This window comes from Nicotiana sylvestris, chromosome 8 (genome assembly GCF_000393655.2).
Source record: "Nicotiana sylvestris chromosome 8, ASM39365v2, whole genome shotgun sequence".
In the NCBI taxonomy this organism is placed as follows: domain Eukaryota; kingdom Viridiplantae; phylum Streptophyta; class Magnoliopsida; order Solanales; family Solanaceae; genus Nicotiana; species Nicotiana sylvestris.
Genome location: NC_091064.1, coordinates 64,392,089 through 64,410,869, shown reverse-complemented (window position 1 = coordinate 64,410,869; position 18,781 = coordinate 64,392,089). Strand labels below are relative to the sequence as shown.

At 38.2% G+C, this 18,781-nt stretch overlaps 1 protein-coding gene across 1 annotated transcript; it reads left to right on the top strand.

The window, feature by feature from the left end:
• The first annotated feature begins 13,910 nt into the window (after positions 1 to 13,910).
• LOC138875136 (uncharacterized) lies at positions 13,911 to 14,426 on the top strand. Its single transcript, XM_070153958.1, has 2 exons — positions 13,911 to 14,053; positions 14,198 to 14,426. Exons 1-2 carry the CDS (start codon positions 13,911 to 13,913, stop codon positions 14,424 to 14,426), a joined length of 372 nt encoding a protein of 123 aa, XP_070010059.1.
• The last annotated feature ends 4,355 nt before the right edge of the window (positions 14,427 to 18,781 follow it).

The following is an 18,781-nucleotide window of genomic DNA, read 5'->3' as shown; positions in this document are numbered from 1 at the left end:
AGAGGCACATTCAGAATTTTTTGGAAATCACGGATACTTACAACTATCCAAATGTTTCCAAGGACTATGTCAGGCTAACCTTGTTTCCTTTTTCATTGTTGGGGGAAGCTAAAGAATGGTTGCAGAAGGAGCCTGCTAATTCAATCCATACTTGGGATGATTTAGCAAAGAAATTCTTAATCAAGTTTTTCCCCACTAAAAAGACAAAGTCTTTGCGGAGCCAGATTCTTGGGTTTCAACAATGGGATGGTGAGACTCTTCGCCAAGCTTGGGAAAGATACAAGAAACTACTCTGAGATTGTCCACATCATTGTCAAACTGATGAGGTATTGGGCCATACTTTTGTTGATGGATTAGATGAGACTTCAAAGATGAATCTTGATTCAGCTTGTGGAGGTAGTTGCATGGCGAGACCATATAGTGAAATACAACTTCTACTAAACAACTTCACTGCTAATGATCATAATTGGCAAGGTGAGGGAGAACCAAGGAGAGCAATGAAATAGAAAGTAGCAGGGGTACTTGAACTGGATGATTTTTCAGCCATGAGAGCAGATATAGCAAAATTGGCAAATCAAATGAATAGAATGACAATGAACCAGACATAACAATTGCAACATGTTCAACAAATGTCGATTTGTTGTGAAATATGTGGTGACAATCACACAAGTGACATGTGCCCAACGAATCCTGAATCTATTTATTATGTGGGACAACAAAGCAGAGGTCTGATGAACCAACAGGCACAATATGGGAACACTTACAATGCAAATTGGAGAAATCATCCTAATTTCTCTTGGGGTGGAAATCAATCAAATCAGAATCAATATAGACCCCAAGGAAATTTTAATCAACCTCAAAGGCCACCTCAGCAGATAGAAGAAAGTACAAATGATTTGTTGAAGAAATTGTTGCATGACAATCAACAACTCAGAACTGATTTCAAAAATCTGGAAAGGCAAATGGGACAGCTAGCTGCAAATCAAAACACTAGACCTGCAGGTGCTCTACCAAGTGATACAGAAAAAAATCCGCAAGTTAGTGCAATTACACTTAGAACTAGAAGGGAATTAGAAGAAGTTCCAAAGAAGAGAAAAGACAAACCTATACCTGAGGGTGAATTGATCCCCAAAGCAACACAGGAAGCAAAGAAAGATGATACAGTTTCAGCACGTGTGAATGTTCCAAGGCCACCACCACCTTTTCCACAAAGATTGCAGAAAAAGAATGATGATCGCATGTTCAACAAATTTCTCTCTATGTTGAGTCAGATTCAATTGAATATTCTGTTGGTAGAGGCGATTCATGATATTCCAAAGTATGCCAAGTACATAAAAGATATTGTGGCTAACAAAAGGAGATTGACTGAATTTGAAACAGTTGCACTTACTGAGGAGTGCACTTCAAGGGTCCAAAATAAGCTTCCTCAAAAGCTTAAGGATCCTGGCAGCTTTACTATCCCTGTGAGAATAGGCAATGTTGATGTAGGCCATGCACTTTGTGATTTGGGAGCAAGCATAAATTTGATGCCATTGTCCTTGTACAAAAAATTGGGTTTGGCAGCTCCAAAACCCACCATTGTGATGTTGCAACTAGCAGATAGGTCCATAGCTTACCCGGAAGGGGTGATTGAAGATGTGCTGCTAAAAATTGGGAAATTCATTTTCCCGGCTAATTTCATTATCTTAGATTTTGAAGCAGATGAAAAAGTTCCTATTATATTGGGAAGACCTCTCTTAGCTATAGGTGATGCTATAATTAAAGTAAGAGAGGGAAAAATGATCATGAGAGTTGACAACGAGGAAGCTGTTTTTAATGTATACAAAGCAATTCAACTTCCTCGCCATTATGAAGAATTGTCTATGATATCTGTCATGGAGATGGATGAGCAACTTATTGCCCTAAGTGTATATTTGAAGGATTCTTTAGAGAAAGCAATTGTGTTGTTCGAGAGTTTGGAGATTAATGATGAGGTTAAAGAGATGAAGCATAGTTTGAATGCATCATATGAATATATGAAAGGTTTAAATCCATTTGAACCTTCGAACAGACCAAATGGTCCTCCTCCGAAGCCATCAATTGAAGAAGTTCCAAAATTGGAACTAAAGCCTTTACCTTCTCACCTTCATTATGCTTATTTGGGTAGTTCTGATACGTTACCTGTTATTATTTCTTCTGACTTGTCTGAATTGCAGGAGGAAAAATTGCTGAGAGTACTATGTAAGCATAAAAGAGCAACTGAGTGGACAATGTCTGACATAAAAGGTATTAGTCCAGCTTTTTGCATGCATAAAATTCTCATGGAGTAAGGACACAAGCCGAGCATAGAACAACAACGCCGCCTAAATCTCAACATGAAAGAGGTCGTAAGAAAAGAAGTGATTAAATGGCTTGATGTAGGTATTGTATTTCCAATCTCTGATAGCAAATGGGTAAGTCCAGTCCAATGTGTTCCAAAGAAAGGAGGAATGACCGTAGTGACAAATGAAAACAATGATCTGATTCCCATTCGAACTGTTACTGGATGGAGGATTTTCATAGATTATAGAAAATTGAATAATGTCACCCGAAAAGACCATTTTCCTCTCCCCTTTATTGACCAAATGCTTGATAGATTAGCTGGGCAAAAATACTACTATTTTTTGGATGGTTACTCGGGATATAATCAGATTGTTATAGCCCCAGAGAACCAAGAAAAGACCACATTTACATGTCCTTATGGGACATATGCATTTAAAAGAATGTCATTTGGTCTTTGCAATGCACCTGCGACTTTTCAAAGGTGTATGATGGCTATCTTTACTGATATGGTTGAAAGTTTTGTGGAAGTATTTATGGATGATTTTTCTGTATTTGGATGTTCTTTTGATGAATGTTTAATGAATCTTGACAAGGTACTTACTAGGTGTGAAGAAACAAATTTGGTACTAAATTGGGAAAAATATCATTGCATGGTAAGAGAAAGCATAGTCCTTGGGCATAAAGTGTCCAAGAATGGATTGCATGTGGACAAGGCAAAGGTGGAAGCAATTGAAAAATTACCTCCACCGACATCAGTTAGAGGCATTCGCAGTTTCTTGGGCCATGCAAGTTTTTATCGTCGTTTCATTAAAGATTTTTCAAAAATTTCGTCTCCTTTGTGCAAGCTTCTTGAGAAAGATACATCCTTCAAGTTTGATAATGCTTGTCTGAAAGCATTTGATGAGCTAAAAAGAAGATTAGTTACTGCACCAATTATCATTGCTCTAGATTGGAAACTTTCATTTGAGTTGATGTGTGATGCAAGTTATATAGCCATTGGAGCTGTTTTGGGGTAGCGGAAGGAGAAAATCTTTTACTCCATTCATTATGCGAGCAGAACTCTTAATCCAGCTCAAATGAATTACACTGTTACTGAAAAAGAGTTGCTCGCAATAGTATGGGCATTTGATAAGTTCAGGTCATATCTAGTGGGAATCAAAGTCATAGTTTACACAGATCACTCAGCTATCAGGTATTTATTTGCAAAGAAAGATGCCAAGCCAAGGTTAATCCGATGGGTTCTTCTTTTGCAGGAATTTGATTTGGAGATTCGAGAACGAAAAGGGATAGAGAATCAGGTTGCAGATCACTTATCCAGGCTGGAAAATCGAGGTCATGTCACTGAAGGAGAATCAATAAAAGAAATATTTTCTGACGAACATTTGCTAGCCATCACTTCAGATGAAACCCTGTGGTATGCTGATTATGTGAATTACATTGCAAGTGGGGTGACTCCACCAGAATTCACAGCTGATCATAGAAGAAGATTCTTATACGACGTGAGGTTCTACATGTGGGACGAGCCTTTTATATACAAGCAATGCACAGATCAATTGGTAAGAAGGTGTATCCCGGAGGAGGAGATGAATGCAATATTGCATGACTGTCATTCTTCTTTGTATGGAGGTCATCATGGTGGAGATAGAACTGCACAACAAGCTTTGCAATCAGGTTTTTACTGGCCAAAATTGTTTAAATATGCACATGCTTTTGTTGAAAATTGTGACATGCGTCAAAGAACAGGTACAATCACGAAGAGGAACAAAATGCCTTTGCAAAATATTTTGGCAGTAGAGCTCTTTGATGTCTGGGGAATTGATTTCATGGGACCATTTCCATATTATAATGGGCACAAATACATTTTGGTTGCAGTTGATTATGTGTCTAAATGGGTGGAGGCCATTTCTCTTCTTACTAATGATGCAAAGGTAGTGGTAAGCTTTGTAAAGAAGCACTTTTTCACATGCTTTGGAACTCCAAGGGTGCTGATAAGCGATGGAGGAACACACTTTTGCAACAAATTGTTGAAAAATGTTGTAGCAAAATATGGGGTAAGACACAAGGTTGCTACTGCATACCACCCTCAAACGAGTGGTCAAGTTGAAGTGTCAAACAGGGAGGTAAAACAGATTTTGGAGAAAACAGTGAGTGCAAATAGGAAAGGTTGGTCCGGTAAGTTAGAAGATGCATTGTGGGCTTACCGAATTGCATACAAGACTCCAATAGGTACTTCTCCGTACATGCTGGTTTATGGAAAGGCATGTCATTTACCCATTGAGCTAGAACACAAAGCTTATTGGGCAATCAAAAAGCTAAATATGGATATGGACTTAGCCGGTGAAAAAAGACTGCTACAACTCAATGAACTTGATGAGTTTCGGTTGCATGCTTATGAAAATGCCAAGTTATATAAAGAAAAGACCAAGAGGTGTCATGACAAGCACGTCCAACATTGTAAGTTTGAGCCGGGTCAAGAAGTTCTCTTGTTTAATTCAAGGCTAAAGCTTTTTCCTGGAAAGCTAAAGTCCCGTTGGGCAGGCCCTTTCGTTGTGGTAAATGTGACTCCTCATGGAACAGTTGAATTGCGGGACATAAATTCAAGTGGTACATTCTTGGTGAATGGGTAGCGAGTAAAACACTATTGGGGTGGTGATATTAAACGTCACAAGACCTCGATAGATTTGGTTGATGCATAATGACGTGTTGACTCTTGCCGCGATGTTAAATTAGGCGCTTGTTGGGAGGCAACCCAATGACTAACATCACTAATGCTTAATTGTAGTTTAGAATTATTAGATATTATATGTATAATGTTTTTAGTCAGGTGCAAGCATGAATTTGGCATAAAATCAGTGTACAATGACGTAGGGGGTGAATGGTGAGCTAAACAATCAAAACAATATGCTAACTCTGTGAAAACGTGGCCTACCGCATTGCATGGGGCGTCGTGCCACACACCGCGCCAGGAAAAAATGCACAAATGAGGCAGAATACAAAAATTTTCGGAGCCGCTAAAAAAAATGGCCTACCGCGCAGCGGCAGGCCAATTTTATTTAAAAAAAAAATTTACTTAAATCCAAAACCCCCTCCCTCTATTTCATTATTTCACTCCCCAAACTCTTTTCTTCTCTATCACCAAACTCAAGCACCCCAACCAAACAATTTCATTCAAGGATTCATCCACAAATCCTTCTTCTTCTTGCATGGTAAGTATTCTCTTCTCTCTTTTCCTTCAAACTAGTAGTATTTTATTTTGTATTTCTTTCTTATTTTCAAGTATATTTGTATAAACCCTTGCAAGAATTGTGTTCATAATCTTCTTTTAGTTTCTTTTGTTAATATTGTTAAAAATAGTATTAGAAACTTAGCTTGTATATTCTTTATGGGGTTATGGAGGATTTGAAGGTGTGTTGAGGTGAAATGAGTTGAGTTTCTTGTTGAAGATTGTTAAGGAGTGTACAAATCCGAAAATGCATATGAAAAAAAAGTGAAATTGTGTATTGAATATTATTGTGAAGATGTGGTGATGTTATAGTTGTGATGAGAGGCATATTGGTGTTGTTGATATGGTGATAGGCCTCTTTTGAAGTTGAAATTTAAGAAAAAAAGACATGCTTACAGTGTGTTTGTTAAAATGTCTAAGTGACATAAAATTGAGTAATGTTGCAAATTGAGAAACAAATTGCATTATGAGATGTTATTCTTGATAACAACTATAACATTAGGCCAAGCCGCGATTGTTTTCGCTTTCTTTATGTAAAAATGAGATGTAAGATTCGTGCTAATGTGCCTATGTAGTATATTTTGTATATAAATTTTGAATTTTGTAAAATAGACAAATTTCTTTTTATGTTTATGTTTAATATTAATTTAGCTTGTAAAATCTAGCTTAGTTTTTGATTTTTATTTTAGTTTTAATTGCTGCAAGTCTCTTTAATGATCGGGTAGGCTAATAAGCACTATATCATTCTAATTGAAGAACAGGGTAGTTTGAGTCCTTGTTATACATCCTAAGTGGCAACATGATATAACATAAGTATGGGGTATTTACTCCACTTGCTCTTAAAATAATTTTGTGTATCTTTAAGTAATATATCATGTTGTGTAGGTAAAATGTCTCGGCGCCCAAGCAAAAGATCATACGCTGGCCTAACTGAGGCTGCATCTACTAGCCGACGTGGAGGCAGAAGGGCACCACCTTCGGCACCAGTGGAGAAGGAAGAGGAACACTTTGACCCTGATGCAAATGAGGTGCCAGAGTGTAAATATGGCATCAGGGCTATTCCAGCCCATACAATACAATGGTTCCAATCCTTCGTCCCTGTTGTGCCACCAACCCCAGAAGTTGCCATAGATGAAGCAAAGCTTGCCCGTAAGTATAATGCCATATATACTAACATTCGAGCTTTGGGTTTTGAAGGGTTGTTTCGCCAAGGTGATCGTGTGAACATCAACTTGGTAAAAGAATTTTATGCCAATTGGCAACCGACGGTGATTTAGATGCCAGCTATCAAGTCACGGTCAGAAATAGAGTGATCCCATTTTCGTCAAAGGTCATAAATCAAATAATGGGTTTCACTGAACATTCACATAAGCTGTTCCAGAGGTTCGTGCGTAGACCAGATTACCCAGACATCCGCAGACAGCTATGTGGTGAAGATTCCTTTGCCGTGTGGACTAGAGATACAAATGAGTGTCACAAGGAAATGAAAAAAGGAACATTCCAGCGGCCTGCACGAGTCATTTTGAAGATAATAAATGCCAAAATCATGCCAACACAAAGTGATACAGACGTATCAAAACTAAAGGTTTGCTTGATTTATGCATTTTTAACAGAAATGCAAGTGGATCTTAGGAAGATCATGTTGGAACACATGTCAAAGGTGAGACCTTTTCGAGGACGCCGCCTACACTATCTGAGTATGATTACTCGGTTATTGTGGACGCACTTCATTTAAGAAGAGTATCACTATGATCGGCGGATAGAAGTAACATATCCTATCAGGGCGCTTGATGTCACGACTGTGATAGATCCGCCTGCAACTGCACTTAACCCCGATCAAAGGATTGTCCGAGTGGAAGAGACTTTGCAGATATTATTTGTTGACCTGCGCCTTCGTGCTTCTAGAGGGGAAGTGAACTTGGAAGAGTTGCAACAAAATCACCCTTTATCTCCTTTCACACAACAGTGGTTAGGAATAGCTCAGCATGGAAAAATCCCATTGGATGAAGATGTAAACTATATTCCCTCAGATGAAGAAGAATATTTGCGCACTTTTGAGAATGACGATGCTTAGTCCAATGGCCTCAGGGAGTCTTTTTGTAAAGCCCTAGAAAATTTTGCTTAGTAATTTAAGACTTCGTGGTGCCAAGGTAGGCTAAATATTTTATCTTGCATATAAATGAGGATTAAGGATATTATGGATATCAATTGGACATATTAATAAGTGTATAAGTCATATTAGAAGTAAATTGGGGTCTAAGGAGAGGCCTAAGTCTAAGCCAAGTTATAAAATTTCATAATAGACGAAAGTTGCAAATGAGTGCGCACAAGACCTAACTTTGGACAATTATATCTCCAGTTATATATGATTTGTGTAATGCACAGCCTATCAAATAAAATGTCTTTGAGTCTAGTTTCCAACGCTTCAAACCATTCGTCATTCGGACATTCCTACACAAAGTTATGACCAAATTACCAAAGTAGCGCAGAAAGTTGAACTACCGCGGCGCCCCATGTGGCGCCCGGTGCGCCGCGCCAATAGTAATTCCAGTATGGTACAAAATTTCATTTTTAGACACATTTTGCACAGACGCCCCATGACCCGCGGCGCTCCACGCGGCGTAGCGGTACAAAAATGGGTTTTTAAGACCCGAACCCCATTTCATTTAACTCAATTGAGGTTTATTTTTGGGGAAATTTCTGGTATTCTAGAGTGAAGGGAGAGCGATTCGAGAGAGAGGAAAGGGGAAAACTAAAGATTGCACTACTCTTCCTTGAATCACACCTTGAAATCGCATCAAAGGGTTGCTAAGGCTTCAAAGAGGTAAGAATTTCTTTTCCCCAATTCTTCAACTTTGAAATCTAACTAGAAATGGGTAATTAGTAAGATGATTCTTGGATGTGAGAGTATTCATTATTCATGCATGTACAAATTAGGTTTGTGGGAAGATTGTTGAATATAAACAAGTAAAGATTGGGTTGGGAAATGAAGGGAATCTTGTAAAAGAGATTTGAAATCAAGATGCACAACTAGTAATTGATAAAATTCTCAAATGAGCTAGAATTATGAATATCTTCCTAATTTGTGTTCAAATTTTGTTATGTCTCAAAATAGATTGAAGTTGCTAGAATTTCCGGAATATCGTAGTAATTAAAGGAAAGATCAAGAAAGGTATGTATGGCTAACTTTGACCTTTGTAAAGTCACTTTGTTTGGTGTACGAATATTTGGTATGTGATATCTACGTGGATTATTTGTGGAATTCTTGTGATTGGTATGATTTGATTGATCGTGGTTAAGTCTCCCGATATAATGGTGTACGTAATTGGCAATAAACCAAATGTGTGATTGTGAATGTATTATGTGGTAAGAGTTGAGAAACAAATGATGGAAGGAAATCATAAATGATGCAGTTGGAACAACTGCGGTAAGAACATATATGGCTTGTATTGGCAATTATCGCGGTGACATAAAATGCATATGAGTTGTTGAATATGATGGAAATAGTATTGATGGCTATAGAAATTCTTTGAGAATTGTTGTTGTTGTTCTTTGTGAATTGTTGTTGTTGTTGTTGTTGTTGTTGTTGTTGTTGTGTTGTTTGTGAATTGTGATTGTTCGGTAGGATCGGGTTGCGCGCTGCAACACGAAGTAATAAGGTGTGGGTTGTGGTGATAAGGGTGGCCGAGGTAATAAGGGTGGCCGAGGTAATAAGGGTGGAAAAGTGATCGAAATCACTATTGAAATGAAAATATGAGAAAGTTGTGAAATCATTGATGTGAAAATGTTGAAGGGGAAATGGAGAGATTGTAACTTGTTTGGCTTGATGGTTTTCTTTCATGTGTATTTGATTGTTGCTTCCATGACTACTTGTTACTTGTGTATGGTTTGAGTTAACTTAGGGAATGTTTGTTCATACATACCAGTACAATTCAAATATGCTAACGTCCCTTTTGTCGGGGGCGCTACATTCGTGTTATGATTGTAGGTGGATCCATAGCAGGTACTCCAGTCCACCGATCGTAGCTCCCCTTCACTTTCCGCCAGAAGCATTGGTGAGCCCTTTTCCTCCTGGGACCTTGCATGGCTCATGCCGCTTTTTATTTCGGAGTCTTGTTTTGGTTTTTAGTGTAATGTATAGCCGGAGCCTTGTTACCGGCAAGTATTGTATCACTCTTTTGTATCCCTAGAGGCTCCGTAGACAGGAAATATGGGTTATGTACTTATGTATTTTGGGCAGTATAACTTGTAAACCACGCTAAGTAACTATGTATGCTATGTAAATCTCGTAAGAATGTGTTTAAATTTATAAATGGCTATTTCACTTGGTTAATGGGAAATGGAAACACGGGGTAACATGTGGAATAAAAAAGGCACCCAGGTCCGCTTGGCTGGGGCTGCCCGGTCGAGCGCCGGTCGCGCCCCTCAGTTTTGGGGCGTGACAAACTTGGTATCATAGCCTAAGGTTTTAAAGTGTCATAGGATGTCTCAGAGCTGTGTCTAGTAGAGTCTTTCTTATCGGTGTGTTGTCGACCACATCTATAATTTGGAGGCTACATGGACATTTAGGAATGTTACCCTTCTTCAACACTCCAGATCATGCGATAAAGCTTGACTATAAGATTGTCTTCTAACTCGTGCGTTGAGATTTGAGATAAGTTTAAACACTCTTTCGTCTATTTCAAGTAATGTTGTCATATGGAATGACCAATGGGAAAGGCCTGAATATTAAGGAGATGGCACGTGTATCATGTTGAACAAATTGTACGGATATATTAGATACGTACATAGTACTAGAAGCATATTTTATATGAGAAAAGTGTTTAAATTGATCACCCACCTCCAAAGAGACATTAACTTGATAAATGAGACGCGAGCTTATATGGCACCTGTTGATAGTGTGGGAAGCATGTATATGATCCTAAGGTGTAAAAGAAAAATTTGTTATATAAGCATGTGATATATGTAAGGCATGACCAGGAGAGTAATGACAAACATGTAGGTCTCTCATGGGAGACAAGATGTCATGAAATGAGAGACAATTAAACACATAATGAGAAGACCCTTATGCTATGAATGCTATAAGAATCCCATAAGTGTATGAAGTTGTGTTACACTCCTAAATGATATTGGCATGAGGAATTGGAATCCCAAGTCCGTGTGGCTAAATAAGAGTAGAGAACTTATGAGGTTAATACAATGCTGACTTCAATCTTCCTAATAGTCAAACATATATGTGAGAGATAGAGATATGAAACATATGTCCATGAAGTTGCTAAATTCAAGACTTGTGTCAAAATCCGGGGCATTCGCCCTAAGTGGGGGAGGAAGGGCCATAGTAAGGCCACTTAAATACAATGAAACAAGAGTAAGACCATATAGCTATGATGTTTGAATATTTTGTTGAAGACATGCGTAGTCTAGAAACGTGATAATGGATAACGTGATTATCTGAAAGGATATGGTAATGATAGACCACTAGTACCCAAAAAAATGGAAGGTTAAGGAAGGTAAATTCTTCATACATGGCAATGTGAATGATAGGGTCAACGGTCCTAGAAATTAAGAGTATGTTTGTAAAGGGATTTTATACTTGTTAAAGGAAGTACTATAGGCCAAATATGGAAGGTTGCAAGTTTTTAGAATGGGTCGATCATAGATCTATGATTTAACCAAAGTACCAAGGCGTTAAGAAAGGCGAAACGAGTGGGAGAAATAAATGTGATGCTATAATAACCCAAGAGCATATTTGGGATTGATGGAGAGCCTCTAAAGAATCTTACAAGCAAAGAAGTGTTAAGTGATATGACGATGAACACATTTTCCCACGAATATCCTAATAAGAGATAAGAGGTGAGCGGGTTAAAAAAATTAAGGAAAAAGGCCACGTAACATGTGTAAGAGTGCGTGGCTATTCACTAGCTAGGAATAATGAGGCGAGAAGAAATAAGAAGAAAATCTATAAATTGAGATGTCCATGGTTATCGCAAAATAGTTCGTATCAGAATGGTGGACTCGCCTGGAGCACAAGTGTTAATAGAAGGTATAAAGGACTAACCGTAATGTTACCGACTTGGGTAACACTGAATATCAACTAAAATATTTATAGGGAGTTCATGTCTACATATTACAATGGAAAGTGAGACTACTGGTGGTGAAATAGTGGCGTGATAAACTCAACAAACCAGACACAATGATACCATGAGTCCATGGGGTGCAGACAAGTGCGTGGCACAATAAGGCTATCTATTATGTATTATAGCAAAATGGAATGGGAATGAATGTCCCAATCACAAAGAAAAGATAGTACTAATGTATTGGCTAGACCGAAAGGGAGAATAAAAAAGGCAAAACAACACAATCTACCCAAAGAACAAAGGGAAATGTTTGAAATGTAGTGAGAGAGGATGAACACTTGTTACGAATCAAACATGTTTAACATGTTTAACATGATAGCTCTTAAGCCACAATACCAACAAACACTATTGGTAGCTACAATATTTGGAATAAAGTGAATTACTTATTGAGGATGGAGTAATTCTTACACTTAGAAGGAAAACAAGAAGTTTTTGTTGAAGAATTTAGGAAGATTTCAAGTTATTATTCGGGCCAGTGCTCTTTCTGGGTTGAATGTGTACTAAGGTTGTTGATACATATTTTGGGAAGTGTTTAACAGTATGGAGGGATCATGAGAATGTCCTCAAAGCAAGTGGAGTGGTTTCTTAAATCCTATAAGGCACACAAGGAGGAAAGAGGTTGACTAGGAAAGGTCTGAGCACAATGTTACATTACATTTGATGTAATGTCGTGCATGTTGATGATATTAAGGTGTGTGCGCAGGCTAGAAGATGTATTCCTTTGAAATAGAGGGTTCTATAAGAAAACTCATCCAGTAATGTCTTTGTTGAGAATTTGGAAGAGCAAGTTGCAAGTACTCACATAAGATTGTAACCATATCAAGAAAATTATTGAAGAACTCAAATCCTAGGAGGTCATATGTAAGAGAAATGTGACATAGATGGTCCACTATTGATGCAACATGGCCAGGTGATCGCTTATGCTTCAAGGCAACTCAAGAATCATGAAAGGAACTATTTGACACATGACTTAGAACTTGCGGCGGTAGTTTTGTATAAAGATTCTGTGACATTATGTGTATGGGGTCCACGTTGATGTATTTATGAACTACAAGAGCCTTCAATATTATTTTTTTAAAACAAAAGGAGTTGAATCTAAGACAGAGAGGATGGCTCGGTTTACACAAGGACTATGACATCGACATTGTCTATCACCCGGGAAAGGCTAATGTCGTGGCAGATGCACTTAGTCGAAAATCTATGGTGAGTTTGGCTCATTTGGGGGCATATCAGAGACCGTTAGCCAGGGAGGTTCACCAATTGTCCAATTTGGGAGTTCGTCTTGCAGACTCTAATGAAGGAGGAGTAATTGTACAGAATGGGGCTGAATCATCGCTCGTGGCAGAGGTGAAAGAGAAGCAATTTAACGATCCGTTGTTAGCACAACTGAAGGAGGGGATTCATAAACACAAGACCATAGCTTTTTCCATTGGCATGAATATGGTACCCTACGGTACCAAGACCGCTTGTGTGTTCCTGATATCGACGGTCTTTGGGAAAGGATCATGGCAGAGGCTCACACTTCCAGGTATTCCGTGCACCCAGGTTCTACAAAAATGTATCATGATCTCAAGGAAATTTATTGGTGGAACAACATGAAGAGGGATGTGGCGGATTTTGTGGCGAAATGTCCGAATTGTCAACAAGTGAAGGTCGAACATCAAAGGCCTGGTGGATTGGCTCAATGCATAGAAATTCCAACATGGAAATGGGAGATGCTTAACATGGATTTTGTGGTAGGGTTGCCGTGCACTCCGCGCAAATTCGACTCAATTTGGGTGATCGTGGATCGACTCACTAAATCAGCGTATTTCTTGCCAGTTAAATCTACCGACACAGCGGAACAGTATGCTCAGTTGTATATCAAAGAAATAGTTAGGTTGCATGGCACTCCAGTCCCAATCATTTTAGATCGCGGGGCTTAGTTTACAGCCCACTTTTGGAAGAAGTTTCAGCAAGGTTTGGGTACGCAGGTAAACCTTAGCATAACTTTTCATCCACAAACCGATGGGCAAGCAGAGGAGACTATTCAGACGCTTGAAGACATGTTACGTGCTTTTACTATTGATTTCAAGGGTAGTTGGGATGACCATTTGCCGCTCATAGAATTTGCTTACAACAACAGCTTCCATGCTAGTATCTAAATGGCACCCTTCGAAGCATTGTATGGTAGGAGATGTAGGTCTCCCATCGGATGGTTCGAGGTTGGAGAAGCGGAATTGATAAGGCCGGACCTCATGTATCAGGCCATGGAGAAAGTCAAGCTTATTAAAGAAAGGTTGAAAACTGCTCAAAGTCGCCAAAAATCCTATTTGGATGTGCGTCGCAGAGATTTGGAGTTCAAAGAAGATGATTGGGTATTGTTGAAAGTTTCCCCAATGAAGGATATCATGTGATTTGGAAGGAAGGGAAAATTAAGTCCGAGGTATGTCGGACCATACAAAATCATTCAGAGAATTGGTCAGGTGGCATACAAACTCGAGCTGCCACCCAAGATGTCATTGGTACACCCAGTCTTTCATGTGCCTATGTTAAGGAAGGTAGTAGGGGATCCGTCCACCATCGTGCCAGTCAAGACTATTGAGGTGAATGAAGAGCTATCATATGAAGAAGTCCCAGTTGCCATTCTTGATAGGCAAGTTCGAAAACTGAGAAATAAGGAAATTGCATCCGTGAAAGTATTATGGCAGAACCAGCAAGTTGAAGAAGCCACTTGGGAAGCCGAGGAAGAAATGAGAAAGAAGTACCCACATTTGTTTGAATAGTTATATAATAGCTTTCATGCATTTGGTTCTATAGACTCTTATCTTTTGATTTGATCTATGTTAAACTATTCCTTTTTTATTATGTATGTTGCCTATGCGGCCATGGTTGGTGTTGAACAAGTTATGTTATGTCTATGGAACATGTATATGATGTTAGGGTATGTATCTGGGGACCTCTGACAGGTGGATAGTCCTAGTTACAAAGGAAACTCTGGCGAAATTTTCGGAAATTTAAGGAGTTAGCCAAATTCGGGGATGATGATATATTTCATAATGTGAAAAGCAGAAGTTACATAAGGATGACTAATGAATAAAACTTTATCCTCATTCGAGGACGAATGATCTTAAGCAGGGGAGAATGTAAAGCCCCAGAAAATTTTACTTACTAATTTACGACTTCATGGTGCCAAGGTAGGCTAAATATTTTATCTTGCGTACAATGAGGATTAATGATATTATGGATATCAATTGGATATATTAATAAGTGTATAAGTCATATTAGAAGTGAATTTGGGTCTAAGGAGAGGCCTAAGTCTAAGCCAAGTTATAAAATTTCATAACAGACGAAAGTTGCAAATGAGTGCGCACAAGACCTCACTTTGGAAAATTATATCTCCAGTAATATAAGGATTTGTGTGATGCACAGCCTATCAAATAAAAGGTCTTTGAGTCTAGTTTCCAACGCTTCAAACCGTTCATCATTCGGACATTCCTACACAACGTTATGACCAAATTACCAAAGCAGCGCAGAAATTTGAACTACCGTGGCGCCTCATGCGGCGCCCGGCGCGCCGCGCCAGTAGTAATTCTAGTATGGTCCGAAATTTCATTTCCAGACACATTTTGCACAGACACTCCGTGCCCTCGGCGCCCCACGCGACGCGGCAGTACAAAAAAATGGGTTTTTAAGACCCGAACCCCATTTCATTTAACTCGATTGAGGTTTATTTTTGGGGAAATTTCTGGTATTCTAGAGTGAAGGGAGAGCGATTCTAGAGAGAGGAAAGGGGAAAACTAAAGATTTCACTACTCTTCCTTGAATCACACCTTGAAATCGCATCAAAGGGTTGCTAAGGCTTCAAAGAGGTAAGAATTTCTTTTCCCCAATTCTTCAACTTTGAAATCTAACTAGAAATGGGTAATTAGTAAGATGATTCTTGGATGTGAGAGTATTCATTATTCATGCATGTACAAATTAGGTTTGTGGGAAGATTGTTGAATATAAACAAGTAAAGATTGGGTTGGGAAATGAAGGGAATCTTGTAAAAGAGATTTGAAATCAAGATGCACAACTAGTAATTGATAAAATTCTCAAATGAGCTAGAATTATGAATATCTTCCTAATTTGTGTTCAAATTTTGTTATGTCTCAAAATAGATTGAAGTTGCTAGAATTTCCGGAATATCGTAGTAATTAAAGGAAAGATCAAGAAAGGTATGTATGGCTAACTTTGACCTTTGTAAAGTCACTTTGTTTGGTGTACGAATATTTGGTATGTGATATCTACGTGGATTATTTGTGGAATTCTTGTGATTGGTATGATTTGATTGTTCGTGGTTAAGTCTCCCGATATAATGGTGTACGTAATTGGCAATAAACCAAATGTGTGATTGTGAATGTGTTATGTGGTAAGAGTTGAGATACAAATGATGGAAGAAAATCGTAAATGATGCAGTTGGAACAACTGCGGTAAAAACATATATGGCTTGTATTGGCAATTATTGCGGTGACATAAAATGCATATGAGTTGTTGAATATGATGGAAATAGTATTGATGGCTATAGAAATTCTTTGAGAATTGTTGTTGTTGTTCTTTGTGAATTATTGTTGTTGTTGTTGTTGTGTTGTTTGTGAATTGTGATTGTTCGGTGGGATCGGGTTGCGCACCGCAACACGAAGTAATAAGGTGTGGGTTGTGGTGATAAGGGTGGCCGAGGTAATAAGGGTGGAAAAGTGATCGAAATCACTATTGAAATGAAAATATGAGAAAGTTGTGAAATCATTGATGTGAAAATGTTGAAGGGGAAATGGAGAGATTGTAACTTGTTTGGCTTGATGGTTTTCTTTCATGTGTATTTGATTGTTGGTTCCATGACTACTTGTTGCTTGTGTATGGTTTGAGTTTACTTAGGGCAAGTTTGTTCATACATACCAGTACAATTCAAATGTGTTGACGTCCCTTTTGCCGGGGGCGCTACATTCGTGTTATGATTGTAGGTGGATCTATAGCAGATACTCCAGTCCACCAACCGTAGCTCCCCTTCACTTTCCACCAGAAGCATTGGTGAGCCCTTTTCCTCCCAGGGCCTTGCGTGGCTCATGCCGCTTTTTATTTCGGAGTCTTGTTTTGGTTTTTGGTGTAAGGTATAGCCGGAGCCTTGTTACCGGCAAGTATTGTATCACTCTTTGGTATCCCTAGAGGCTCCGTAGACAGGAAATGTGGGCTATGTACTTATGTATTTTGGGCAGTATAACTTGTAAACCACGCTAAGTAACTATGTATGATATGTAAATCTCGTAAGAATGTGTTTAAATTTATAAATGGCTATTTCACTTGGTTAATGGGAAATGGAAACGCGGGGTAACACGTCGAATAGGAAAGGCACCCAAGTTTGCTTGGCTGGGGCTGCCCGGTCGAGCGCCGGTCGCGCCCGTTGGTTTTGGGGCGTGACACTTTTCTGATCTATTTTTGATCTTTTCGCATTAGGGACAATGCAAATTTTTTAAGTGTGGGGTGGTTGGCCCATATTGTAATGTACTTACTTTTATATTTTTCGTATTTGTTTGATTGAGTTTAGTTATTTAGTTTGATTTTGTTTAGTTTGTTAAAATTGCTTTTAGTTTGTTTTGTTAGAATATAGTGTTGATAGATAGTAAGTAATCCTAATTTCAGTATAGATCCCTCCTAGATCTTCTTGTTGAAAAAAAAATACTTCAGAAAAATTCGAAATTATTGAGTTTGCAATTTTGTTTTATTTTCAGTTTAGTGTATGCTAGTTTTGGTAAATTAAAACTTTCCCCTTGGTTTTTCTTTACACCACGGTTCTTTTCCAAGGGTATATTTGAACCGGGTATAGTTTAATTTTTTTTTTCAATTGAATAAAAAGTTCCTAACTTACAGAGTTGATCTCCTCAAATGCACATGCATTAGAAGTTATATGTACCTTATTTGTGAGGTTCAAATCTCAGTTCTTGATTCTAAAGTAAGTGCTTTAAATTGTATATTATAACTATGCTTAACTGCTTTGACTAGAGAGTCAAGAAAGATCCAAGCTTGAATGAGTTGTGTGCCAATTTGTGAGTGAGGTTGTTGAAATATTCTGTGCGTAACAGTTGATATCTAGAACTTGCCCTCAAGTGTTTTGCAAAGCAAAATAGTAGCATTATTCAGTTTAGGAGATGATATAGGCATTTTCTTTGTTGAACCAGTTTGATAATTAGCTCTACCTATTGTATATATCTTAGTCAAACCTTTTGAGCTGTTAATCCTATTTCTTTGGCATCCGCATCATAAACCTTACCTATTTATGTAAATATATCAGTTGTTTGAACCTCTATCTCTTATAAGCACTTAGTCTTGTTTTAATATTGTTAAAGTTGAGAAGAGATTTGTTGGTTTATTGAAGGAGTTTAATTTTAAAAAAAATAGTGAAGAATAATTCATATATGTGTATATATGTATATATATAGGGGTGAATTTTCAGTAGTAACATTCCCTAACTTATGGTGCTTAAAGAAAAAGGGACTTGTTGTTAGTATAAAAAATCTCAAAAAGGTTGGAGATGGTTTAACATAAGAGTAATGCTGAAATTGTGAAATGAAATGGTGTATAGATGAAGTGATCAAAGAGATGTAGCTACTACATTCTATATTTATCACACCCTTCCTCAGCCTGCATTACAACCAATTAAAGTCCTATTTGATCCTTGATTGAATAAGCTCAATTAGTAGAGTATTATACTAGGGGCAAGCATATGGTATGTCATCTGTTGCACATGAATTTCAATTCTGAGAGTGAGTTAATTCTTCCTATTTTGAGTTCCTAAATATCTGTGAATACTATGTTGAGAGGAACTAGTCTATATTAGTTGTGGGAGGGCACATGATTTGTGAAAGCAAGGAAACGTTTTCACCATTGTGTTAGAGTAAGTGGGCAAGTTATGAAAATGCGTGGCACTTGTGAGTCATGTATTGAGGATTGAACTATTATGAATTGGTACTTAAGTGTTGGCATGTATTGTTAGAGAAATTGTTTGATAAAAAAAAGGTCGTCCTTATGTGAAATGTATGTTAATTGCTCGAGGACGAGCAATGGTCTAAGTGTGAGGTGTTGATCATAGGCTAAAAACTCGTGT